The following is a 27,139-nucleotide window of genomic DNA, read 5'->3' as shown; positions in this document are numbered from 1 at the left end:
TAGGAGGTTTAGTTGGGATTAAAGTTCCACACTGACATGGGGTCCAGGCTTTCGATGCTTCCTCCTCGTAAAAAAAAAATAAAAACACATAAATACGTACATGTGTAAGTACTATTCAAATTCAAATCGTGATATTATCATTTATCAGTAAAAAGTGTGCCCGCACTGCTCTATACATATACACTATACATATGTGTACGACATTGCCGAATAAATAATGTATACACAAACCAACATACAAATATGCGTACACATGTAAATATGTGCGTATAACTTTCCCACACAACATATTATATCGGGTGATTTTTTAAGAGCTTGATAACTTTTTTTTAAAAAAAAACGCATAAAATTTGCAAAATCTCATCGGTTATTTATTTGAAACGTTAGATTGGTTCATGACATTTACTTTTTGAAGATAATTTCATTTAAATGTTGACCGCGGCTGCGTCTTAGGTGGTCCATTCGGAAAGTCAATTTTGGGCAACTTTTTCGAGCATTTCGGCCGGAATAGCCCGAATTTCTTCGGAAATGTTGTCTTCCAAAGCTGGAATAGTTGCTGGCTTATTTCTGTAGACTTTAGACTTGACGTAGCCCCACAAAAAATAGTCCAAAGGCGTTAAATCGCATGATCTTGGTGGCCAACTGCCCATGCATCCCGAAAAATGCACTGTTTGGTGTGGTTTGTACGCTGGTGGAATCATTGGACCGTATTTTTTCAAAGATGCTGTTGGACGCAACGTTACGGTGAATGGCGATCGCTATCGTTCGATGCTAACAAACTTTTTGTTGCCAAAATGGAAGAACTGAACTTGGTTGATATGTGGTTTCAACAAGATGGCGCTGACATGCCACACAGCTCGCGATTCTATGGCCATTTTGAGGGGAAAACTTCGGAGAACACATTCATCTCAAGAAATGGACCCGTAAGTTGGCCACCAAGATCATGCGATTTAACGCCTTTAGACTATTTTTTGTGGGGCTACGTCAAGTCTAAAGTCTACAGAAATAAGCCAGCAACTATTCCAGCTTTGGAAGACAACATTTCCGAAGAAATTCGGGCTATTCCGGCCGAAATGCTCGAAAAGAGTTGCCCAAAATTGGACTTTCCGAATGGACCACCTAAGACGCAGCCGCGGTCAACATTTAAATGAAATTATCTTCAAAAAGTAAATGTCATGAACCAATCTAACGTTTCAAATAAAGAACCGATGAGATTTTGCAAATTTTATGCGTTTTTAAAAAAAAGTTATCAAGCTCTTAAAAAATCACCCGATACATACATACCCAATAAACAATTGCGTAAATGTTTCGTAAATCTGCGCTAAAATAAACTTATCTACAAACATTTGAGTAAACTTACTTACAAATGTGAGAAATAAGTTTAATTATAAGTTTACTTATCTTATATTTGTAAGTTTAAAATAAATGCGTTGAAAAAACGTTTACTTACAAACATAAATGTAAACTTATGATGCAACATTGCAAATCAGTTTACATGTAAACACAAAAAGTAAACCAACCGTTTACCATTTCCCGTTAGTTTTTTCGCCGACTCTCTGACGACTGTTTTTCCTTTTTTGAGTGATCGCAGTTCATAATTATTGAATTTGTGAGATGTAAAAACGTGCGTTTTAAATAAAACAGTGGAAAAGTTAATAACTAAAAATAATTAATTGAAAAATTACTTATATATAAGTATTATTTAGAAGTGTTATGAATAAAATAAAATAAAAAAGGCCTTTACAATATAAAAGGGTAAGTTGCATGTTGTCTTTTAAGGCGTTGTTATAATTTTTTTAACTGCTATTCGCGGAAAATTTGCCACGCATTCTAACTAAGTTTGTTTTTTGCAGCAATTCAAAGCACCATTGATGCAGCTGTATCCAAATCGATGGGAAGAATCGTCGAGGAGGTAAGAAGCTTGCGGCGAGATATCGCAAAGTTGAGGAATAGCAGAGACAATGTTCCATCAAAAAAGATTATGCCAGCAGAACCTTTAAACACAGTGGAGCAATTTATGGAATTGGAGAGTTTACTCCAGAAGGATGAAGAATATGCTAAATTTGTAAGTAAATATTTATTGACTGTTTGAAAGCCAATTTTACAATTTCCTTTTTTTGAAGAAATCGGAACTTATGCAAAATATTAAATACACAGGAGCGAAATTCGTCAGAACAGCTTGGCGCTCATTGGTATCCGATGAATGTGCTCAACATTTTGCTTGGAGTGGAACGTCAGACAAAAAACCTGTCCGCGTCTTAAAAGTATCTATGGCTATCCGAGGCACTTAATAATAAAACTAAATAAACTTTATATTTACATGTGTACTTATATACTTATATATATTTTTAATTTAAATTTCAGATGTCTTCTTACATGAAGTGAAGGGCAATGAGACTGAATATATAAGTGGCACCAAGGCGATTTTTCAGTTTGCCAAAAATAGACAAAAACGGAAGCACCAAAATGCAGCAAATTAATTATTTTACCTAACTATTTTTCTATCATTTCATTTTTATAAAATATTTTTTAAATTTGAATTTTTAGTATAAGTTTAATTTAACTTATCAAGAATTTTTTTAATTTTTCGTTTAAGTACATATGTATATATAATAAATAATATTAAATGAATTAAAACTAATAAAGAAAATAATTATATATCTTTAAAAATATATCATGCGATTTATTTTACTACCATTATATAAAATCATTACAACACGTTTACAAATACATTTGAAAATAAACTTACAAGCGGTTGGATATTAATTTAATAAATGCTTACTTTTAAGTTTAAAAAAAAGCGATTTTACAAGTATGTGAAAAAGCCCAAAGTAATGTAACGTTTTGGTTCTTTACAAGTCTTTTGTAATTGTTTTGTAATCAAAAACGTAAACTTATTGTAACGAAAAGGTTTACCAGTGTAAGTTTATTTTAAGTTTATTCACAAACGCGATTGTTTACTGGGTACTTATATGCGTTCACATGTACATATGTCACCCGCAAAAATTACGAATATTGTTCTACAAAAACAACAATGGTTTCAAATAGCGTCAGCAGCGTCACAACTCAGTATGGCAGCCAAATAGTCGATGCTCAAATTTGTAGAAAAACACTTACCGACAATATTTTCATTCATGAACGCAAGCGCACTTTCAACAGGCAAACTTGCTTCATTCCTAAAAACAAACACCATTACATCTCCCCAAGCATGCCTTGCCAACAAGCGTCTTTTCCCTACGATGGCAAAAGCTAAAAATCATAAATTGAACAATTTCTGATATTTGTATAAGAAGGAAAAATTGACAACCGCGCAAATATAAGTATTCAAATATATTAGAATAAAATGGACAACATAAGTAGTTTATTTGTCGATTTTCAAGTCAAGAAATTTATCAAAGAAAATATTCAATATTCCTCTGATTTATGTGTACAGTGATTTCCGGTTAAGTAGTACCCCGTTTAATTGAAAATCATCCCTCTTAACTGCCTATATCTTGCTGCATCTCACGGTTTGTTTTTCGAAATATGGATGTACATAGAAATTATTGTTTAAGTACCACTCACTTATGGAAGTATCCGCACTCGCTTATGTGCCATATTATATTTATATTTTTAACAAATCACAAAAATCTGTATTTTTGATTGTGGCACATAACCGGGATTGACTGTATTTGTCAAGGAATGTAAAAAATATTTAGGTAGTTCACAAGGTGTCGTATATTGTCATATACGTCGTAAGTCATAGTTTTGTACAACTGTTGTAGAGCCGTTGTTGCTGTTTTAAATGCAAAAATATAAATTTGACGATACAACTCTGAGTACTGTGTTTATTCAGTGCAACTTTGAATCAGCTGTGTTTGTTTATCTTTCTTCTTCTTATTGTTTGCATTTAGTTGAAATAAATTGGCCGCAAATTCGTTAAACGAATAAGTAAATGGATAAAGAGCACGAACGGTGAAGTTGAGGTAAATATAATAAAAAATGCTGAATTATTTTTTAATTTAAACGTTTGTGAATACTTTCTTTTAGTTTTTACCAAAACGCAAGCGCTACAAGCCCCAAAAGCGTTGGGAAGTTGCCGAGGAAAAAGCGTTGATTGAATTCCTTCTAGAGAATCGCGATTTTGAGGTTTGATGTTATATTTTAGGGTAAATGGAAACTATTAATTACTTAGTTATTTACAGAAACCATCGGCACGGCTATTTTATAATCGCTTCGCGAATGAAAAACAAATCCTGGTCGAGTGGAAATCAGCGCGCTCAAAAGTAAGAAATATGCGATCTGCATATAATAAAGCGAAGGAATGGGAAGGAAGTACTGGCGCTGGTTACGTGGATGGCGATACTATAAAAAGTGAGTTTGTGTCTTCAATTGAATATCATTGTTAATACATAAGAATCCACTTTATATAGACGTTTTGCTCAAAAAGTTTCGCTATTTCTACGAATTTGACGATATTTTCGGTGCCCGACTAAATGCTTGTGCTGTAGTTGAAGAAATAATGGAAAGTGCTGACACTACCATTGAAGTATTAAGTCCTGTGCAAATTGAAATTCCTATTGTAAATGAAACAGTTACCACTCCAAGGCAAAGAGGAATATACTCCAGAACAGCGGCTTCCGATATTATACAAATCCATGGCGAAATAATGACATTGCGAAAGCAAAAGTTAGAGGCAGAATTGACTGCAAGGGAAAGAGAGTTCGAGCAAAAAGAAAAAGAGTTGCAGTTAAAAGCTAAAGAAGTGGAGCTCAAAGAAATTGAAATATTAGCGCTAAAAGACATCAAACAACTAGAGCTACAGATGAAAGAGCGAATCGCCATGGAGGAACTAAAGCTGAAGTACAAATAAATTTTTAAAACTTATTTAGTATACGAAAAGACCAATTTTTCTATTTTTTACTTTTGTTTTCAATGAGATGGACTCACACATTGTTTTATACGATGGTTTAATTTAAATTTTTGTTAATGGTATAATTTTATATGTACATTTGTACGTATGTATGTACGTACAATAAATGCCAAATATACACGTATACTTGAATATGTAGAAGTGAATAAATGTAGCTATATGATATATATAATATGTTTAAACGCAAATCATTTATTGGTTTTGAGAGAGTATGTATGTATTTTTTTTAATGATTCTATTAAAAATTACTCTAATATATATTGGAGGAAATATACTTATGTGTATAAATATGTACATATATGTATTATCTATAATTTGGAATGTTTCCTTTGGAGTTCAAGTAAATTTTCTTGGAATATTTTTAATTAATCTGTTGTACCGTAAGCATAAGTTTTTCTTCTAAAGTATATTTAAAAGAAAAATGTATGTTTTTCATTTATAAATAATCCATATAATGACCAAAATCTTAAAGAAATAATTTTTCCACCAAGATTGTCGAAATCTCACACTGTGCTATGTCGAGTACTCTACTATTACTCGTACATAAACAAAAAAGCTCCGAGTGCCTAAACATATAAAAGTGGAGTGTTGAAACAATACATATTAGCTAGATATACAAACTAAGCTGTTTCATTTTGTATAAAATTTAAAAGAAAATCTCTGGTGTTACATTCTAATAGTAAGTCGAACTGAGGACCTGGAACTTCATTTCCGTCTTCATTTTCAATGTGAAAATTAATATGAATGTTGTGAAGAATGCAGCACACAGTAATCCAGTCGTTGCATTCATTCTTATTTGATCTCGAATGCATTTTGAATTTAAGTTCCTTAAGGCTACCGAATTTTTCTTTCAAAAGACCAAAGCAGTTCTCGACTCGTACACGGTATTTTGAGAAATATTTGTTGAAACTGTGCCTTTCTTCTTCTGTGTACTCGCTGCTATTTCGTCTGAATGGCGTAATGAAAAAGGGCTTCAGTGGATAGGCACTATCCCCAGCTATCCACTGCGAGGTTGACAAGAAACGCTCCGGATGTTTGAAGAGTAAACAGTTCGAAAATATTTTTGCATCATGTACACTACCCGGATAACCAACTATTAACTGCTTTATTCTCAATTTATAATTACATATAGCTTGAAGCTTGACCGCATATTGCCGTTTGCGAGAATAGTACATCGTATGCTCATTAACAGGAGCTTCAGATAGTTTAACCTCAGAACCGTCTACATATCCAACACATCCCGGCATTTCTGTACTGGTTGAGGACACAATTTGCTGCCTTTCTCTTTCATGGGGCCAAAATAGGAATTTAGACTTCAATTTTAAAATGGCTTTCAATATCCTCCTGGTTAGATTGTAAATAGTGCCCCCATCACCAATACCAAAAACGGAAGCTACTTTACGCACAGATTGTCCTTCACCGGATGATCCTAAACGGTAAAGGACAATTTTAAGCTGTAATTCTATTGGGAGCTGCACTTCACTTGAACTTCTGTTAAAAACTTCGTCATGCTTTATTAAGTTTAAAATATAACAAAACTCCTCGGGACGGACCCTAACCATTTGATTGAACCTGTTATCATCGAATTTTCTGAGCACTGTTTACTCCCATTCGCATGATTTTGGAATGCCAAGGTGAACACCTCTGCGATTATTTAGCACACAAAGCATGTATGAATTAAAATTTTCAATCGCTTCATCTTCCTCGTTGCCTGGAAAATAGGAAAGGTGTGTAATAAATATGAAATAAATGCCGTAAAAAATGTAACCCATACTCGAATTCATTTCCAGTAAATTAAACATATGATTTAGGCACAAAACTGCTACAATTTTGTCTTTTTCACTTGCGCGCGGCATTTTTGTTATTTAAATTTTAGCAAACAGCTGATTAGATACGACTATATGTTATTTACAACTCACAGGGATGCTCACAAGTCTAATACTTTTTTAAGATTTTCATATACGATTTACAATTGTGTGAACTACCTAATTGTTACGCAGCTTGCAAAAATCTGTTATGTCAATATGTGTACATATTTACATATGTACATAGAACGGTGTCGCACGAGGCGAGCGCTATCATATCTAGTCTTATGCCACCGGATATGGCCCCTGAGTTAAGTAGAGTCTACTGTAAAACAAAAGCCATGAATAGGCGCCTAACGGCTGACGAGCGCAAAAAAGAGAGAAAGACAAGTCTCGAGGAGTGGCAAAAGCAATGGGACGCGGCAGACAAAGGAAGATGGACATATAGACTTATTAAGAATGTGCCGGCCTGGATTGACTGACAACACGGGGAGACAGATTTCTACTTAACACAGTTCTTATTGGGCCATGGCTGTTTCAGGGAATACCTGCACAAATTTGGCCATGATGACGAAACACACTGTTCCTTCTGTGGAAATGCCGCAGAAAACGCAGAGCATACCTTTTTCTTCTGCACGAGGTATGCAGTGGAGAGAGAGACCGTAGAAAAGTTAACAAATGAAAGGATGACACCCGACAACATAGTTAGTCACATGCTACGATCACAACTGGTGTGGGTTAAAATGAAAGAGTGGACTGCAATAGCACTCCAAGAACTCAGAATAAAAGAAAGGCAGCGCAGAAGCATAAGACCACATGAATAACCCTGGAGGTAGGTAGTGAAGAGGCAGTTACGTAGGCATACTGTTTCGCAAGTCCAACATAGTGATTTAACACTGTCTGGGCGTAGTCCCGAAAGAGGTGTACTCTAGCGAACAATATGAATCGATGCTACCAGTCTCACCCTGGCAGTATCTTTAGAAAGATTCCCCCTCCGAAAAAAAAACATGGTTGTGTGTGGACAAATTTACAAACATTATGCGTATGGTTCTTTTAGTTTACATGCACACCTAATTACATACTTGAATATGTGTGACCGCTTGGTCTTTTAACATGTTATCAAAACTTTTAAAGGCCTGTAAATAAATACATATGCATATAAATATGTAATGTATTAATTAAATATTTAGGTAACAACATTAACATGACTATTATATGTATATTTCCAAAGATTTTCAGGAATTCATCATGAAATAGTTCAATTTGTACGTACATGCTTGTGTGCTGTGATATAAAATATATAGAAATACATTTGTGCATGTGCATACATATATACATAAATAAATTATATGCAGACCCAGTAGCAAAATAATTCACTACTGAAAAAAGTAAGCGAGTTGGTAATGGGTTGCGGGGCAAGAAACGAGAAAAATTTCGCTTTAAAATCGTTGTTGTTATCTTCAAGAAATGTGCGAATTTTATTCATATGAGTTGGTCATCCGCACAACTGATCGACCCAGCTCTCTGGGTATGTGAGCGCTTCAGTACTAAATTTCATAGGAAATAGGTTGTGTGACAAAACCGATGCTTTTTTGTTGTTGTTCTTTTCTGAAAATAATTGGTAACCGTTAGTCCTGCCACGACGCCGACAATTGTTGTCTTTCAATTTTAATGATTGTGGTTTTTAGTAAATTTTAAGTATTGGTTGAAAGCGGTCGCGTGTGAAGTATTAAAAGTTATTTAAGTATGTACAGCAAACGTCATCAAAGAAGATTAATTAATGCCGAAATAAATGAAATTCTAAATATAAATAATTCAAATGACAATAATTATAATCTTAGTGAATGTGACAATGATAATGAAAATGTGGTTGAAATTAACAATGGAAATTCTAGAACTGAAAATGTGAATGAAAGTAGTTTGGTAGTTGACTTAAAACAATGGGCAGTGAAAAATAACGTAACTCGTGTGGCTTTTGATGGTTTATTGAAACTTTTAAATAAATGGCATTTCAATGTCCCAACTTGCGCAGAGTCTCTGATTATTAGGCAGGATTCAATTATAAGAAGTGTTTCGCCTGGAACATATTTGCATTTAGTTTACAAATTGTAAAGCATATTTCGAAAAACCTTTGAATTCGCTAACAGATTTAGGAATTTTTACTGCGAACAAAACCCCCACTGCAAACGAAGAAACGTTTAATATAAATCAGGTTAACTACAAACTTTTTTACTTTCCATTTAATGCCAACGAATATTTATTCATTCCTATACTGCATTCAATTTAAGTAAAAGTCGATACTCAAAGATGTCACAAAACTTATTTACTTCAACTCCGGTATTCAGATGCATTTAGCGATGAAAACATTAGTCCAGGTATGTTAATATTAAATAAATTTTCAACAAATTTAATTAACTTTTTGGTGTAGAACTTTTTGACCGAAATTTTTTCACTTTTTCGAGCCAAAAACTCCAACCCCAACGACCAAAAAAGTTAATCTCAGCCCAAACAAGTAATTTAATTCACTATTGTTTTTTGTATATTTGTAGTTCCGGAAAATACTCAAAATGAACTAAATAAAATCAAGCAAAAAATAGACGAACTTATAACAAAATTGGATGGTTAGAATCAATATTACCATTAGTATTGATTAAGTATAAAGTGTTTTCCTTACGACATTCATGCTAAACTATTTTCGTAAATTTTTAAAAAATTTTGTTAAACAAATTTGTGAATTTTTCTGTATTTTGTAAAAAGTTTGAATTTGTTGTTGTTGTAGAACTATTTTAACATATATAAAAATAGTTTTATATTAAGAATGAAAAACGGAGTGAATATCATAAGAAAACAAATTTATACTTAAATTTGTTAGTGACTGCACATAATTTTCTACATAAACATTTTTATTTTAGAGCAGGCAAAATCTATTGCAGCCTTAATAAGCAGCCAGGCACAGAACAATTTGCTGATGAAGCAAGTGCTTAATAAAGTGGAGAAGAAAACAAAATTCCCAGTTTGCGACGTAATGCAACTAACGGAAATTGAAGATGATGTTTCCAAAAATAAATATATATACGTAAGTCTAAAGTCTTACCAACATATATGTATGTATATATATTCATTATCAGCAACTAAATCGGTGTTTCAGGTGTCTATTATAAAAAACATTATTGGATCAATTGGAGTTACAAACGGAATGAAAAAAATTCTCAGCGATAGCGTCATGGTGCAGTTAAATTATGATAGACTGCAAGACAAGGTGGCATTCAAGAAGTTTGAGTGCCTAAATAATGTCATATATGGTAAATTTCACTTTTCCGTAATTAATAAGTCTTTGTTTTGATACACTTTGTTTATTTTTTTTAGAAGCAATGCAAGTGGAAGGTTTCACTAAAGGCGATTATGAGCGGGAGCTCAAAAGAGCTTTCAAGATGGGTAAAAACCGACATCACAAAGCGGGCTCTTTGAAAAAACAAAAAGATAAACAAATATAATAAATTAAAGTATGAAAACAATTAATTTAAGTAACATTGACATTATTTTTAAATGTAAAATCTTAATTATAGTAATTTGTACTGAAATGGATTTCTTTATTATTTCTAATTGAATTAAAAAATATAAAACTATAAGATATTTATTTTGGATTCGTTTTAGTAGGAAATGCGCACAACTGATCGATTCATATATGTATTTAGGTATGTGAGCCGGTAATTCGCACAACTGATAGATTCGTATACCCAGGTATGTGAGCCGGTAATGCTTACAACTGACTAATTCATGTCTTCAGATATATAGCTTGGTAATGCGTACAGCTGATCGATTTGTATCCCTGGGTATGTGAGTTGATCTGTTCTGAAATTCCTAGGACATCGCTGTGTTAAAATTCAGCAATGAATTCAGCAGTAAGACCCTCACTTTGGCTCTTACCAATTCATACACTACCTATTACCTTTTGCTAGTGGGGAGTCGTTTGCGCATTGTAAATATGCGAATCTGTAAGCGTTCATTCCTTAACATCGGAAATAGCATAATTTTTCTCATTTAACACTGAAAATGCTCAATTCTGGTATTTTCGTGTCCTCTGATGTTAAATGTGGTGAAACACGCTAATAATTTTTCTGTGGTGAAACACGCTGAGCATTTTCAGTGTTAAATGAGAAAAATAATAATTCCAATGTTAAGGAATGTACTCTTCGCATATTTACTATACGCAAACGATGCTGCATATAATTTACAGATCGGTATACAAATTAATTCCCGCAACGAGGGAGTTTTTAAAAAAATATATGTTTTATATCCGCGAACGCGCGGATGAAATAAGACCACGTGTGGTTCTAGTGGATTGTTAGATACAAATCAAATCTTTACTTCTGAAATACCAATATATGGATATACATTTTGGTTTTATTTACTTAAAGTTAAAGCTGAAGTTTAAGCATCAGCTTGATTGAATCCAGAACAAAGAGTTAATTACAATTTTAGCTGTGACAGCAAATTTCAGCAGAACGTTAAGTGTTCTGATTTCTTTACGATTGTTATTGTTATGCCTTCTTGTGAGGCGATATTGTTTTGATAATAATGGATTCTTGGATTCAGTACGGAAAAAGCATATCGAATTCTTAAATAATCAAAAACGTTAATTATATTTCTAATTTATGAGACAATGTAATTGCAAAGTGCAAAGATTCAATTTTATTTACAGTTGTGGTAAGGTTTCTATGCGGAGGCTATCGTTAACTCCCCCCTTCCTAAAATGAATCGTCCCCGATTCACTATTATTTTGAGTTAATTTATAGATTTGGTCCAAAAGAACATTATAAGTGATTTCTTGAAATTGCGTATTTTCGATTGGTCTGGGAATTTCGCGAGATTGTTTTAATTTTAGTAATAAGTAAGTTATGAAAATGATTCCCAAAATTAAAATTATGTACCAAAAATATGAATGGACTGTTATGCTCTTGTTCCGTTCTGCTAAAATATTTATATTATCTAATTTTAACAGTTTGTTGGTTGTTTCAAAATATTCTACAATTTCAAAATTATTTATATGGTTATTTTTAAAATAATTCCACATTTTTACTTCAATGTTTTCATAAGATTGATTATTTATTACAGTATAATTTTCAAATGTAATTAAATATGTTCCATTTAATGTTTGATTATCTACAATATTTTTTCCTGAAACTAATATCGCTCCTGATTTAATTTCTTCAATTTGTAGGTTTTTTTTTCTTTTAATTTATTACATTTTCCTTGTTTTTTGTTTAAAATTTTTGACAAACATGTGCTTTTTTATTTAGTTTACAATAGGTTTTTGAAATTTCTGTTTTACAATTCTGAATATTAAAAAATTTATTATTACAGTACCATATTACATATGTTCTGGCCAATAATAAGCGTACCATCTTATTGAGCTATGGCTCTTACATCATAGTATTTACATGTTAGTTCTATTTTAGAGTATCTATATATATAAAAAGAAGTTACATTTCCTTGGTAATCTTATAACTCAAGAACCGCCGAATCGATTGACACAAAAATTTTAGAGTTCGTTCCTATCTATAAGGAGGTGGTTTGTGTGAAGTTTGTTTGGAATCGGTGCAGCCGTTCCTGAGTTTGACATTTTTTGTGAGTAAATACACTGTACCAAAATCAAGTATTTTCAATACGATTTATCAATTTTACATCGTGCTCTCATTGCGTACAGAATATTAATTTGCTGTCATTGGAATTCAGTTGACAGTTTTCTTATGTGAATTCATATTTCCACGCACACACATTGAAGTTTGAATTAAATGTATAATATTTTCTAGAAATAATTTTCAATGTATTGCTTTTCCATTCAATTAGTCATACACTGTACTGAAAGAATGCCACGTTCAAGACGACCAAACATTGGCAGACGTTCACGTCAATCAAATGCTACAGCGTTAAATCGATGATCACAAAGTGAAGAAGATCGTGTTCGACGAAATGAAATGGAAACACAACGACACAGACGGAGAACTCACTTGGATAAGAGTGAAGCACCAAGAAACCGTCGTGGGCGTACGTCCGTTTATGATATACGTCAAATGGAACACGCGGCTTTCAATTACGATGCCACCATTGATTACAGCATGTATGCCTACATTGGCCAGATGAATATAGAATGTACATATACATTGCAAAGCATTTAAATTCATAAACGAAACGCCTGGCATGTGTTGTGCTGGTGGGAAAGTCAAATTACCGAGAACTTCCGCCAGAACCTTTGCATTCATTGGTTTTTGTACCCAACGTCAAAGCATTTCCTGTAAATATTCAAAAATACAATTCTGCTTTCAAATGACATCTTTGGAGCTACAAATATCATAAAAGATGGATTTATGCCGACGTTTAAGGTGATTTCTTCGTGTGGAATTAGCAATATCATTTTTAATTTATGTGCCGTCCCTGTGTTCGATGTTTTTAGAAATTAAGATCCGTTATCATCTATATATATTTCTCGACCGTTACCGATTCAAGGTCAATTATACCATAAGGCTGGGTCTTTGCTACCATTCCCAGATGATGATCATAAATTTTTGCAAATATATTTCATTGATGGTGAGAATCGTGAATTAAATAAGCGCTGTGCAATTTCGACGAATACGAGAAGATCAATCGTGAATGAATTGCAAACATTTTTTCATCAACACAATGAATTGGTGAAATTGTTTAAAGTGGCACTCGAACGGATGCCCTCCGATGGCCACAAAATCATAATAAAAGCCGATAAAACACCAATTGGGGAGCACACCAGACGATTCAATGCACCAACGATTGATGAAGTAACCATTGTTGTGGTTGGCGAACAGTTTCAGTCACGAGACATTGTTTGTATCGTAGAAATGAGAATTTACAACGTATTTCAGAACTCCATCGCTGTTATGATGCATTGCAATACCCCATTTTGTTTTGGAGAGGGGACGATGGCTATCACATCAACATACCAATGATAAATCCAACAACTGGTACATATACATTTTATTTTGTTTAACACGTTCGCGTTCATTTGAATTTAGCGGGTGGCTGCCAGATAATCACTTAATTTTTCCATACAAAATTGAAGAGCGGGAATTCCCGCTTTTTTCTACAGGTTAATTTTTTTAAATAGTCTGAACAAATTAGGAATTCCCGCCATTACCACATGAATTTCCTATGCACTTTTGTCGGGATTTCCTGCATTTCGTTTTATTGAAACTTCCCTCAACAAACCCCAAATGACTGGCACGTTAACCTTGAATGGGGATTCCCCAAATTAAATTTGTTTGAATTGCGGTTGGCCTGTTAGGAATAGTAGTTCACGACTTTACCAACACTAAAAATGTGAAGTGATAAGAAGTGAACCATTTTTGACGGTAGAAAAGCCTATCAATAGCTATTCAAATAGCGCGGAATTCCCGCAATTGTTTTATTGAAGGAAACATGAATGACGGGAATTCCCGCAATTTACGCGAATGTGCTAAATATGATTTATAAATCATTTTCATTCGCTAATTAATTTTTGCAATACAGGTCAAGAATCAACAGAAAAAGTCAGTGCGATGAATTTTTATTCGTACCGATTGATGATTCGCCCTCAGAAACAAATTTTATTTTGCGATGCAATCAACTTTCGCATCAATATATCATCGATATGTACGCCAAAATTGAAAGTGAGCGATTAAATTTCATCCGTTACAATCAAGCCCGATTAAGATCAGAGGAATACATATATTTGCGTGGCGCAATAATCAATGATGTAAATGTGAATGATATCGGCCGTTTAACAATTTTACCATAATCATATGTTGGTAGCCCACGTCATATGCATGAACATGTACGAAATTATGGACGACCGGATCTATTCATAACATTTACGTGCAACCCGAAGTGGGTCGATGTGTCTGATTGTTTACTTGATGGTCAGGTGCCAAAAGATCGGCATGACATAACTGCCCGTGTATTCCAAAAAAAATTGAAAAAATTAATGGATCTGATTGTCAAACTCCGTGTATTTGGAGAAGTGCAGTGCTTTATGTATACCATAGAGTGGCAAAAAAGAGGCTTACCTCAGGCACATATTTTGATTTGGTGCGTAAACAAAATAACCCATGATATGATTGATACCGTCATATCGGCCGAAATTCCAGATCAAACCATCGCCAGGATTATTCGAAGTTGTCACGAAAAATATGATTCACGGTCTCTGTGGTGATATTAATCGAAATCTACTTTGTATGATTGATGGTAAATGTTCGAAACGTTTTCCAAAGCAATTGATTGCTGAAACAATTACAGGAGATGATGGATATCAGTATCACAGTATCGTCGACGATCAACTGAAGACAACGGTAAATCAACTGTAATTAAAATTAAAAATCAAGATGTTGAAATCGATAACCGGTGGATAGTTCCGTACTCACCGATGCTGTCAAAAATGTTCAACGCTCACAACAATGTAGAATATTGCAATTCTGTAAAATCAATCAAATATATTTGCAAGTATGTGAATAAGGGCAGCAATATGGCTGTTTTTGGAGTGGCTCCTGAGAATAATCATGACGAAATTTTGCAGTACCAAATGGGGCGCTATATTAGTACGAATGAAGCTGTATGGCGTATTTTATCGTTTCCAATTCATGACAGACATCCGGTTGTTGTACATTTGGCAGTTCATCTTGAAAACGACCAACGTGTTTACTACACTGCTGCAAAAGCCGAACAAAGAGTAGTAGAGCCACCAGTAACTACACTGACAGCTTATTTCCAGTTATGTGAAACTGATGAATTTTCCAGGACTTTGCTATATTCGGAAGTGTCTCACTATTTCACATGGAATGCATCAACAAAAAAATTTCAACATCGCAAACAAGGCACACCTGTTGATGGTTATCCAGGTATTTTTCGAACAGATGCTTTGGGACGCATTTTTACAGTTAGTCCAGCTAATGTTGAATGTTTTTACTTGCGAATTTTGTTGGTGAACGTACATGGACCTCAATCATTCCAACATTTACGAACTGTTACTGGTCAATTGTGCGCAACATACCGTGAAGCATGTCAACACTTGCATTTGCTGGAAGATGATACGCATTGGGATGCCACGCTTCGTGATGCATCAATTGTTTCTCCACCAATTCAAACTCGTATGTTATTTGTGATCATAATATCAACATGTTTTCCATCAAATCCACTGGAATTGTGGAATAAATACAAAGATTTCATGGCTGAAGACATTTTGATTCGACTTCGACATCGTTCCAATGATCCTGCATTGCTGCTGACATTGGAAATGTATAATGAAGCCTTGATAATGATCGAAAATTTGTGCCTTACGATTGCAAATAAGGCATTAGGGCAATTAGGATTGACTCCACCAAATCGTCCAATGCATGATTTATTTGAACGAGAATTGCAACGCGAACTGCAATTCGATCGTAATGAATTGCGTGCGTTCGTACAAACGTATACTCCACAATATGTAAATGGCAAGTGATCAAAATGGGTTTATCACGTTACCGAATAATTTTTCAATAATTGTATCATCAAAAGAAGAACTCATTGATCGCGTTTTTCCAAATATTGCTCAAAATTATAATAACCATGATTGGTTATGAGAACGTGCAATTTTAGCACCAAAAAATGTCAATGTCAATGAAATCAATTTCCACATCCAGGAAAAATTGTCAGGTAATTCGAAACGTATAAATCCTTTGATACTGCTATGAATGATGAAGACGCAGTCAATTATCCGGTTGAATTTTTAAATTCTTTGGAACCACCAGGCATGCCACCGCATAATTTGAAGTTGAAAGTTGGTTCATCGATTATACTTCTTCGAAATCTTAATGCACCGAAACTTTGTAATGGGACGAGACTTTCAGTGAAGAAATTGATGCCAAATTTAATTCAAGCAACAATTCTCACTGGCAAATCAAAAGGTGAAATTGTACTAATACCGCGCATCCCATTAATACCAACGGACATGCCATTCGAATTTAAACGTCTTCAATTTCCTGTTCGGCTATCTTTTGCTATGACCGTCAACAAAGCTCAAGGGCAAACGCTCCAGGTGTGTGGAGTTAATTTAGAGGAAGCTTGCTTTTCTCACGGTCAACTGTACGTTGCATTCGAGAGTTGGAGCCACGAAAAATTTGTTTATTTATGCACCACAAAATAAAACAAAAAAATGTTGTGTATACAATTGTATTAAATTGAACATTGCTTTTCTTTTTCATTATTGTGTTAAGAAATCATCTTTTAAGCAATCAATTTTTTGCGTAGAGAAGCGCGCCGGGTAACGCTAGTTTTATATAAATTATAATTACGTTTCCTTTTTGGGCTATTTTAAATTTAGAAATGTCCATTAGATCTGTTATTGTCATTATACCGTGTTGGTAGTATGTTATGTTTTTTAGTTCATCAAAGTGTAAAATTGTTGGATTTAAAATTCCAATTTTATCAAAAGTTATTGTATTTATTAAATTTTGCAGTTCATGTACATATGTATAACATATTGATTTCATTTTCTTTTTATTTTCCTATTTGTGGTATCACCTTTAATATTATTATTTGTTGTATATTATTTATTGTTATTTACTACTAGTTCGTCCAATTTGTCATTAATTTTTACAAAGTCGTCATGGTCTGGTGTACCAGCTATCCATTTCCAAAGTGTTCATAATTCATTTATACTCCTTTTTTTTCCTAAAATGAGTTTGTTTTAATTGTTCCAATAAAGTTTTAATTACCAAAGTTTCTTATTCTGTTTCCTGTGTAATAATTCCTAAGCTGTCGTGATTTTGTTCGTTATTACTGTAAAAATTTCTATTTTCGTCTGCTATTATATTTACAAAATAAGATAAATTAGTAATGTGAAATAGGTCCCCGCATTCCTCATAAATGGAAACATCTCCATTTTCGATAAGTACGTAGTCTTGTCGGGTGTAGTCTATAACACAGCGGTTGCTGATCTGATTAGTGTAGTCAAAATTAAAATAATCATATCGGAAACCTATAATAATTATGATTTTACATTATCTTTATGAATAATTCTATTTCTATTATTAATAAATATTTTATTCTCTAAATTTTCCTTAACTTACTGTTTTTTATATCTAGGTTGTAATTTATTTCTCTTTCCTATTATTTTCTCGTAAATTATTTCTCCAGGGTGAAATGGGAAGCTTGTATCATTGCCTGAATACATTTGAGATTTTTTTCTTTTACATGTGTTTGAAGCTCAGTTATTTCTTCGAAATTATTTTCATCGGTAATATTGAAATTATTTATTTTTAAAATATTAGTACCTCCTTTTTTGGAGTATATTTTTTTATTTTATTGTCGGCATTATCTTCGACTGGCGTCCTAGGATTTTCTTGTCCCAAGTAAGCAAAATATTGTATTTTTATATTTTTATTTGGTTTTTCACCATTCTTTTTTTGTTTTATTTTGCCGGTAAGAACTTAGGCTGGCGTTTTAGGACCTTTTTGTCCCAAAATAATTTCTTTAAATAAAATATTGCCGGTATTATCATCGGCTGGCGTTGTAGAACTTTTTCGTTCCACAATATATTTTTTATTTAATTTGCCGGTATTATCATCGGCTGGCGTTGTAGAACTTTTTCGTTCCACAATATATTTTTTATTTAATTTGTCGGTATTATCATCGACTGGCGTTGTAGAACTTTTTCGTTCCACAATATTTTTTGCATAATTATTTTTTTCGTTATGCTGGTATAAATCTTCAGCAGGCGTTTTAGGACCTTTTTGTCCCAAAAGAAATTTTTTTAATATAATATTGCCGGTAAAATCTTCGGCTGGCGGTGTGGAACATGCTTGTTCCACAATTTTAATTTTTCTTTCATTTTTACCGATACTTTTGGAAGCTTCTTGTTCCTTAGTTTTATTTTCAAAATAAATATTCATACTTTTATTTTCATTTTCCAAATTATTTTTTCCCCTATAATTAATTTTCCCAGTGGGCAAATCGATAAGTGCCTCAATATTTTTAAGGAAATTGTATCCCAAAAGGAGATCCGATTCTAATCCCTCTATTTCATAGAAGATTTCTTCGACTCCAAATAAGGTAATTAACCCTAGAACACACACCCGGGTACAAATGTATCCACTTTCAACTTTGAAGTGTTGTAATTTTTGAACCGCTATACTTCTATACCGCTAACTTCGGATCTAGGATGACTATTTAGTTTTGAGTTCAAATTCAAAATTTGAATCAGATCGGACCATTGGTTCAGGAGCTACAGCCTTCCAAACACATTATATACGTAAACACACACCCGGGATACGTTTGTACCCCAATAGTAAAAATCCTCATAATAATCAAAAAAAAAAAATTTTTATATTATTTTTTTAATTTGAAAAATTAAAAGTATTAATTTCACACATTATATTATTGACTTTTATTATAAAAATTATAAAAATGCATCTTATATCTAAGGAAAATCATGGCAAATAGAGCAATTTGTTGATGTGACCGAATGTTCAAGACAAATTGGCTTCTTACATTTGGCGCACAGCTTTCTAGTTTTTCTACGGCATTTTTCCTCTTGTGCATAACATAAATAGCAAGATCCGGACACAGGTTTTGGCGTGCGCGCTGCGGCAGATGTTGATGCTGCTGTTGACACCATTGATTCCACCGGTCGGTTAAAATATGCTTCAATAGCAATTTTAGTCAAAAAATTTTGCGTCACTTGACGATTTATGGCTCTGGCTTCAATAATGGGCATACACAATGCTTCAGCCAAGCTGCGCAGGATCTGCTTACGCTTGTTGTTTGTTCTCCAAGGCAACATGGGGTTATTCAAATCGTAGACAATGTAGGCTGCAAGAGCTGTAATGTCCAACATGTTGAAGAACATCGCTGGTGGCCATCGTTTTGTTTGTCTTTGTGTTGGATATTCCGCAAACATTTGGTCCGTCACACTGTCAGCTATTTCAGCATCATTATGCATGGTCGAAAGCAAAATTACTGCTTTATTTTTTTTTGAGAACATAAGAGCACATTGTCACATTATTTTTGAAGCCAAATGTCGTTGAACCAATTGTCCTGTTTTTGTTCTGCTTCATTTCTTGAGGAATATATGATTTGTTTTTGCGCAAAGTTCCAACGATCGTAAGTTTGCAGGTGAGAAGCAGTTCTGCAACTGGCAAGGTCGTAAACAAATTGTGCATTGTAATGTTTCGGCCACTTCCTTGGTATTTGGCAGACAAATCCTTCACCACTCGTTCGCCTTGGTTCGTTTCCCTACCAGTTTCTGCTTGGCCAATATATATTTGTCCATGCAGTGGATATGCATTTGTGGCATCGCAAATCCACCAAACCTTGACACCATATTTAGCAGGTTTTGACGGTATGTACTGCGTAAACCGTGTGCGTCCACGGTAAGGAAATAATTGTTCATCAATCGTCAAGCATGAGCTGGGCTTGTAATGTGCAGCAAGATTATTGTTCATCATCGTCCACAACTCACTGATCGGTGCAGCTTTATCAGTTAGTAAGCGTAGAACAGAAACGGTTGACTCCCATTGTGGCGCGATATAAAGGATAGCTTTGACGCTCCATAAATCTCGAACATGTTCTCTATTGCTATGGTTCGCACCAGTCATAATAAGTATGCCAAAAAATGCATACAGCTCTGTTATTGACACAGGCGTCCATGGCTTAGGAGTTGTGTTTGGATGCGCATTGTTGTAAGCATTATAAGTTTCTTTTGCTAACTTATTTGTGTGGCGCATAATTATATCAGCCATTTCAACATTCATGAAACATTTTAATGTTTGCTCTATTGACAACATTTCAGTGCATCTAGCTGGTCCAGAACGTTCTCTTATAATATTTTGTCTGAGTACCTCACGACTTACATTTGGTTCTTTCATCCACTCAGTACCATCACGTGCAACAAATTTTTCGGCACTAGCGGGTAATTCATTATTTTCTTCTACTTCTTCTTCTTCATCGTCTTCTTCATCATCCTCATAGTCCGCATAATCAGGTAATACTTCTGCGGCACTTTGCGAAACTTCAGCATAGTCATCAGCAATTTCAATGTCATAGATTTGAATTTCTTCTTCATCTTCTGAGTCAAAGTCAAAGGGAGCGTCATCGTCACAAATTTCATCAAACAAAGACTGTATATATGATTCTCGCTGTTCTTCAGTTAGCCTGCATAATAAAAAAAATTAGTATATGTTTACATTGTTGCTTATTTTACATTTTTTACCTTCTATATGCTGCACTTGATAAATATTCGTTTCTTCTTGAAGTCATTTCGTATCTAGTTATTTATAGTCTCAGTTATATTTATTTTCACTTCTTACACTTTTGAGCACCAAAACAATAATGAAAATATCAACAGGCAGCATTTATAACAACACCTCGTATGAAAACAACCCTTGCAGCTGCATATAAAATACAAAAACCAGTTATATCAGTGTATTTGCTACCTACGTACCCATACCTTGCGCGACCTTTTTGCACATATCTTTTGAACCAGGTAGAATATTTCAATGAAATAAAAAACAAAATGTGTATTCCTTGTTACAAGTACATTATTATAAATTATATTATTTTGTTTTGCATTTATCAGGCCAACACAAAAACAAAAATCCACTGTTGCATGTCCTGACTTTATTTGCCCATATCGCTGGAACCAGTAGGAATATTCGAATGAAACAAAAGACAAAATACTTGTTATATATTAAAATAAACAATAAAAAAAAACATAGAAATCGGTTGAATAAGCATTAAAACAAAACCGCAAAATAAGGTCCCGGGTACAAACGTATCCCGGGTGTGTGTTTACGTGGTATTTTCTGGGTGTGTGTTCTAGGGTTAAGTGGTAAAATTTGATTATGGAATAGCCATTCACGGTTTTTATGCCCTTATAAATGGCTAACTCGTTTTTATTATTATAAACCCCAGGCTTAATGTAACATGAGGTTGCTCCCGTACCAACTAGAGCTTTTAAGTTTTTATTTAATTTTGAGTCGTGTAATTTGAGATAGGGGAGTTCGTCCCCTCTTTGCCTAAAAAATGGCTCTCGTTCATATTATTAATTCTCTGACTCTTTTCTTGCGGGCGAAAGCTATTATTACTTTCTCTATGCAGCTTTACCCCATGTGCTTCCTGATTTTGCCCCCTATTGGGAGTTCGTCCCCTCTTTGCCTAAAAAATGCCTCTCGTTCATATTATTAATTCTCTGACCCTTTTCTTGCGGGCGAAAGCTATTATTACTTTCTCTATGCCTCTTTACCCCATGTGCTTCCTTATTTTGCCCCCTATTGGCCTGGAAGTTTGCATTTGTTTGCATAGGTTTTACATTTTCATTAAAATTGTTATTTCTTTGTTGTTGGTAAAATTTGTTAGTGCTTTGTTCCCCCTCATATTAAAATTTCTATTGTGAATTCTGGATACAGATGGATCTATATCCATAGGAGTTGGTTTCGGAAAATCATAATTTATATTATTATTGAGAGGGTTGTTCCTTTGAGGAAACCTTAAGTTATTGTTTGTGTACGTTGGCTTCACCCTGTTTCTACCATACATGAAGTTTTGAGCAAACCGGGCTCTTTGATTGTTTGATTCGAGTTCTTGAGATTTTGCTAAAGCGTCAGGTAAATCTTGTGGATTTGGAGAGAATATTATGTCTCGTAATGGGGTGTTTAGTCCTGTTATAAAGATTCTTAAGGCATGTTCCCTGTTGTTTTGTTTAATTCTTTTATCAATTCTGCGTTGTTTCCGTGAGTCATAATTGTTTTGTTTATTAATAGCGTCAACTTTTTGTTGACGAGGTTATAATATTCTACAACCAACATTGCACCCTGCCTTAAGATGCTTAATTCTTGTTCAATTATATGTATTGGACGTTTGTCCGCATATGTAAAGTCTAGACGAGATAGAATTGCATCGAAATTTAGAACTGTTCCATGGTTTGTTAATGCATCATTTGCATCATGCGTTATTTTATTTCTAAGTATATATAGGCCCATAGCGTTAAGCGCTGCCTCTCTCCAACTAACATATGAATTCATTCTACCAGTAAATTCTGGTACGGATTTAACTATGTCTAACGATTCCTGACAGGCTATATTATCGTCAATCGTCTGTATTAAAAAATCGGTTGAATTAGTGGTATTGACTATTATTTGTGAGCGTAATTGCTTTACTTCCTCACGTAATGCTATATTGCTGTCAGCAATAAGGCGCGTTATTAGGTCTATGGTCAAAGCGTCACCGTTAGCCATTTTTACAATTTTCAATTTCTGGTCTTTTTTTTTGTAATTATTTTTATTTTATCCCTTCTAGGAAGAGGTGCTTTTTTATATATTATTCTAAGACAAGGCGCTTATTTCCAGAGATCTACAAAACGAACAGAGACAAATAATACATCAAATTAAAGTGTGCGATCTGAAACTTTGCACAAATTTTACAGATTTTAAATTCATTAAACCACTTTTGATATATTTGCGTTTAAAGTTCTTCAATTTTTACATTAAGCTATATAAGCAGCGCTTCTACTGAAAAGAGCATGTATGTAAGAGAACGAATAATTACAAATATTTCTGTCATTTGCTTTCGTTACATACATACCCACATACGCGAAGGCGCAAGTGCGAAATCTAACAACAACAATGTTGCATGCTCGGTAGCAAAATGACAATAAGAGAATGACGAATATTACAAATTACAAATGTTTGCTTTGGCATGTGCCCTGCGTAGTTGTATGAATTGTACATACATATGGTACATAAATACATATGCATGCGCTAAGGCGCTATCTACGATTTGACATGCGCTCTCCTTTATGTTGTATATTCGTACGTATATGTATGCACGAACTAAGGAACACTGCGCTTTGACATGCGAGTAAAGAAACTTGAGTTGCGGTATCTTGATTATTACTTTATTGAATAATAATATAAAATTGAAATACATGGCTTTTATACAAAGATTTTGCTTAGCTCACTCATTCATAAATTTTAACGTAAACATCAAAATAATTTCGGAGTTCAACCACTTTTAATTTGTTTGTAATCAATAAAATAAAGGCAGCAACAATGTTACAACATAAGTTGTTGATTTGTAACATTGTTGTGGCGAAGAACAATAAGCAATAGAATGCGATATCAATTTCGTCAAAGTTGCGACGAAGCAAATGTAAATAAAAAACAAGTAAGGAAGGGCTAAGTTCGGGTGTCAACGAACATTTTATACTCTCGCATTATAAAGTGATAATCGAGATTTCATTATACGTCATTTACATATTTTTCAAATACCGTATTTTTGTAAAGTTTTATTCCGCTATCATCTTTGGTTCCTAATGTACTATATATTATACAGAGAAGGCATCAGATGGAATTCAAAATAGCGTTATATTGGAAGAAGGCGTGGTTGTGAACCGATTTCACCTATATTTCGTACATGTCATCAGGGTGTTAAGAAAATATTATATACCGAATTTCATTGAAATCGGTCTAGTAGTTCCTGAGATATGGTTTTTGGTCCATAAGTGGGCGAGGCCACGCCCATTTTCAATTTTTAAAAAAAGCCTGGGTGCAGCTTCCTTCTGCCATTTCTTCCGTAAAATTTAGTGTTTCTGACGTTTTTTGTTAGTCCGTTAACGCACTTTTAGTGATTTTCAACATAACCTTTGTATGGGAGGTGGGCGTGGTTATTATCCCATTTTTTCCATTTTTGAACTGTATATGGAAATGCCTGAAGAAAACGACTCTGTAGAGTTTGGTTGACATAGCTATAGTAGTTTCCGAGATACGTACAAAAAACTTAGTAGGGGGCGGGGCCAGTCCCACTTTTCCAAAAAAAATTGCGCCCAAATATGCCCCTCCCTAATGCGATCGCTTGTGCCAAATTTCACTTTATTATCTTTATTTATGGCTTAGTTAAGACACTTTATAGGTTTTCGGTTTCCGCCATTTTGTGGGCGTGGCAGTGGGCCGATTTTGCCCATCTTCGAACTTAACCTTCTTATGGAGCCAAGGAATACGTGTACCAAGTTTCATCATGATATCTCAATTTTTACTCAAGTTACAGCTTGCAAGGACGGACGGACAGATGGACGGACAGACAGACATCCGGATTTCGACTCTACTCGTCACCCTGATCACTTTGGTATATATAACCCTATATCTGACTCTTTTAGTTTTAGGACTTACAAACAACCGTTATGTGAACAAAACTATAATACTCTCCTTAGCAACATTGTTGCGAGAGTTTAATAACAACTACTGTGGTCGTTTTGCGATATATTGCTTAATAATCATTTTATACATAAAAGAAGCTAATTGAACGGAATATTAAATTTCGTATTTAAAAGAGCTTGCAGTGGATTGTACTGATACAATGGGTGGAGTCTCTTGTGTAACTTCTCCCCCCTTTGTTTTAAGACTCTCCTGAGTCGAAGAATTTGTATTTGTAATATTAATGTTATTGTTTAAATGAGTTAAGCATCCACCCCCTCTACTCGGTAAAACTAGTGCATCCTAATGCGACAACTCAGCTCACCACAGCTGATGACACCAACACAACTCACCATACCTATCCACCCACTCATCAGAAAGGATGGACAAGGAGAAAGCAGACTCAATTCGTTTACACAATTCGTTCTAAACAATCCGATGCCCCACTGCGACGCGTAAACATTACATTTGGTATTTCATACATTCGCACACTTTTCGATCACGCTATTCTCCTCCACTTACAAAATTCAACCACGATCCGTGTCCCGGAATTGGAGTATAGCCGCCTCGCCCGTCGATATTATGTTTAATAATATTATATAATAAAATTAATAAATTTAAATTTAAATAAAATTGTTGAGAACCCAGATGTACAAAATAATAAACCGGATTTTTCATTTAATTTAACGCAGTGGTGAGTGCTCCACAATGTATCGTGTATACATTTTTTACATGGTCCTTCGAGCCGTACCGGACGGCACAAAGTGGTAATAAAATAATTACGGTCACGGTAGTTACGCGGTAACAAAATTAGAAATAAACTAACTAAAACTAAACTAAAAAAAACGGTAGTGGAAAAGTGAAAAACAACCGTTGGTGACAAAACGGGAAAAAAAAAGAAAAACCCGGTAGTGACAAAACTTTGGTAACTAAAACAAAAACAAAAAAAAAAGTTTTGGTGAAAAAGCAAAAAGCGCGGAGTTTAAAACAGTTGAAACAAAAAAGTGAAAGACCCGTTGGAAGAGAAAAAAAAAAATTGTGGAAGAACAACGGTGGTGACGGGTTAAAACAGTTAAAGCAAAAGGTGGAAAACCCGGGAAAAAAAGATCAAAGTGTCGAAAGTGCAGTGTGGAAATAACATATACATACAGACATACATATGTACATGTGTATGTAGAAAATTAGAAAATAAATAGAAAAATTGGTGACAAAATTTGGCAAAAGTTAAAAAGTTACGGTGGTGAGAAAATTCGAAACAAAAAAAAAGGAGAAATTTTTGCCATATACCTATGTATGTATACATAACACATAAAAAGTGAACAAACGTGCGGTGACAAAAAAAAAGAAGACAAGTACGGTGGTTAATACATACACACATACGAAAATCAAAGCACAAATAAAACACAACTACAAAAAAAAGGGGTTCTAAACCGTACAAGTGAGAAAAAAAAAATAATTGTGCTGTGAAAATAAAAGTGAAGTATTGGGTGAAATAACGCACAAACAAGAAAAAACAAGACAAAAAAGGAAAAAAAAAAAACACAAAGCCACAAAGCCACCAGAGAATCACCGCAGCAGCAAGCACACAAGGATAGGAGAAAGAAGCACTCCACAAGCACTGGCACAAGCGTAGACACAGGCAAATACACATAGACCCATACACTCATATTATCCCCAAAAGCCCCTGGCGGAAATCAAAGTGAGTAGTATCGTCTCCTTTCATTTTTAATATATCATTTTCATATGTATGGTTTAAAATCTAAAACATACTAAGACATAAAGTGTACGGTTCAGACCAAAAATCCCGGTCGAAAGATAAGTGGAAACCGTTACCAAACTGTTTTCGGTGTTCGGTTTATTTTCCGGTTAAAACCGAAAACCGCTAACAAAGCAGTTTGGTACTGTATATAACGGATTAGTGATTGCCGGTAAATTCTTACCGTTGTGTCATAACACAAACCAACCTCGAAAAAATATATATAAAACTTCAAGTATTTACTTGCGAAATTTCCGGCAAGACCCCCTTATACTTCACCAAGTATAAGCAGGATTGCTTCAAATAAGCTACGGCAATCGGAAAAAAACAAACGACAAACAAAAGCGTATTTGGAAACTAAATTTAATACCATACATACATATATTCATATATTTCACGTATATATATTTCTAAAAACATATAAAGAGCATAACTGGCT

At 34.2% G+C, this 27,139-nt stretch overlaps 3 protein-coding genes across 4 annotated transcripts; 2 read left to right on the top strand and 1 right to left on the bottom strand.

The window, feature by feature from the left end:
- Nucleotides 1–1,884: 1,884 nt before the first annotated feature.
- Nucleotides 1,885–2,395, top strand: LOC120780897. Of its 2 annotated transcripts, none has more exons than XM_040113135.1 (3): nt 1,885–2,065; nt 2,124–2,264; nt 2,365–2,395. In XM_040113135.1, the coding sequence occupies exons 1-3, from the start codon at nt 1,892–1,894 to the stop codon at nt 2,383–2,385; spliced, it is 336 nt and encodes a 111-aa protein (XP_039969069.1). In that variant the 5' UTR covers nt 1,885–1,891; the 3' UTR covers nt 2,386–2,395. The 2 variants fall into 2 exon arrangements, with proteins under 2 accessions (XP_039969069.1, XP_039969070.1); XM_040113136.1 differs by having other exon boundaries at nt 2,124–2,249; nt 2,365–2,394.
- A 1,557-nt stretch (nt 2,396–3,952) lies between these two features.
- Nucleotides 3,953–5,062, top strand: LOC120780543. Its single transcript, XM_040112804.1, has 3 exons — nt 3,953–3,965; nt 4,175–4,353; nt 4,413–5,062. The coding sequence occupies exons 2-3, from the start codon at nt 4,275–4,277 to the stop codon at nt 4,850–4,852; spliced, it is 519 nt and encodes a 172-aa protein (XP_039968738.1). The 5' UTR covers nt 3,953–3,965; nt 4,175–4,274; the 3' UTR covers nt 4,853–5,062.
- Nucleotides 5,063–5,297: 235 nt separating this feature from the next.
- On the bottom strand, nt 5,298–6,753 carry LOC120780604 (protein ANTAGONIST OF LIKE HETEROCHROMATIN PROTEIN 1-like). The gene is made up of 2 exons (XM_040112861.1): nt 6,687–6,753; nt 5,298–6,623 (listed from the first exon to the last, which is right to left on the bottom strand). The coding sequence occupies exon 2, from the start codon at nt 6,472–6,474 to the stop codon at nt 5,533–5,535; it is 942 nt and encodes a 313-aa protein (XP_039968795.1). The 5' UTR covers nt 6,475–6,623; nt 6,687–6,753; the 3' UTR covers nt 5,298–5,532.
- Between the last annotated feature and the right edge of the window lie 20,386 nt (nt 6,754–27,139).

Source organism: Bactrocera tryoni, unplaced genomic scaffold, assembly GCF_016617805.1.
Source record: "Bactrocera tryoni isolate S06 unplaced genomic scaffold, CSIRO_BtryS06_freeze2 scaffold_25, whole genome shotgun sequence".
Taxonomy (NCBI): Eukaryota; Metazoa; Arthropoda; class Insecta; order Diptera; family Tephritidae; genus Bactrocera; species Bactrocera tryoni.
Note: the sequence above shows the minus strand (reverse complement) of the source record. Positions and strands in the feature narration are given on the sequence as shown.

What these genes read in the sequence shown, in the direction of transcription:
- LOC120780897 (XM_040113135.1), top strand. Translation starts at nt 1,892, where the DNA reads ATGGGAAGAATCGTCGAGGAGGTAAGAAGCTTGCGGCGAGATATCGCA. An exon ending in ATGAAGAATATGCTAAATTT is followed by an intron (nt 2,066 to 2,123) that starts GTAAGTAAATAT and finishes CTTTTTTTGAAG; the next exon opens with AAATCGGAACTTATGCAAAA. An exon ending in AACCTGTCCGCGTCTTAAAA is followed by an intron (nt 2,265 to 2,364) that starts GTATCTATGGCT and finishes TTTAAATTTCAG; the next exon opens with ATGTCTTCTTACATGAAGTG.
- LOC120780543 (XM_040112804.1), top strand. Translation starts at nt 4,275, where the DNA reads ATGCGATCTGCATATAATAAAGCGAAGGAATGGGAAGGAAGTACTGGC. An exon ending in GGATGGCGATACTATAAAAA is followed by an intron (nt 4,354 to 4,412) that starts GTGAGTTTGTGT and finishes CACTTTATATAG; the next exon opens with ACGTTTTGCTCAAAAAGTTT.
- LOC120780604 (XM_040112861.1), bottom strand. Translation starts at nt 6,474, where the DNA reads ATGGTTAGGGTCCGTCCCGAGGAGTTTTGTTATATTTTAAACTTAATA.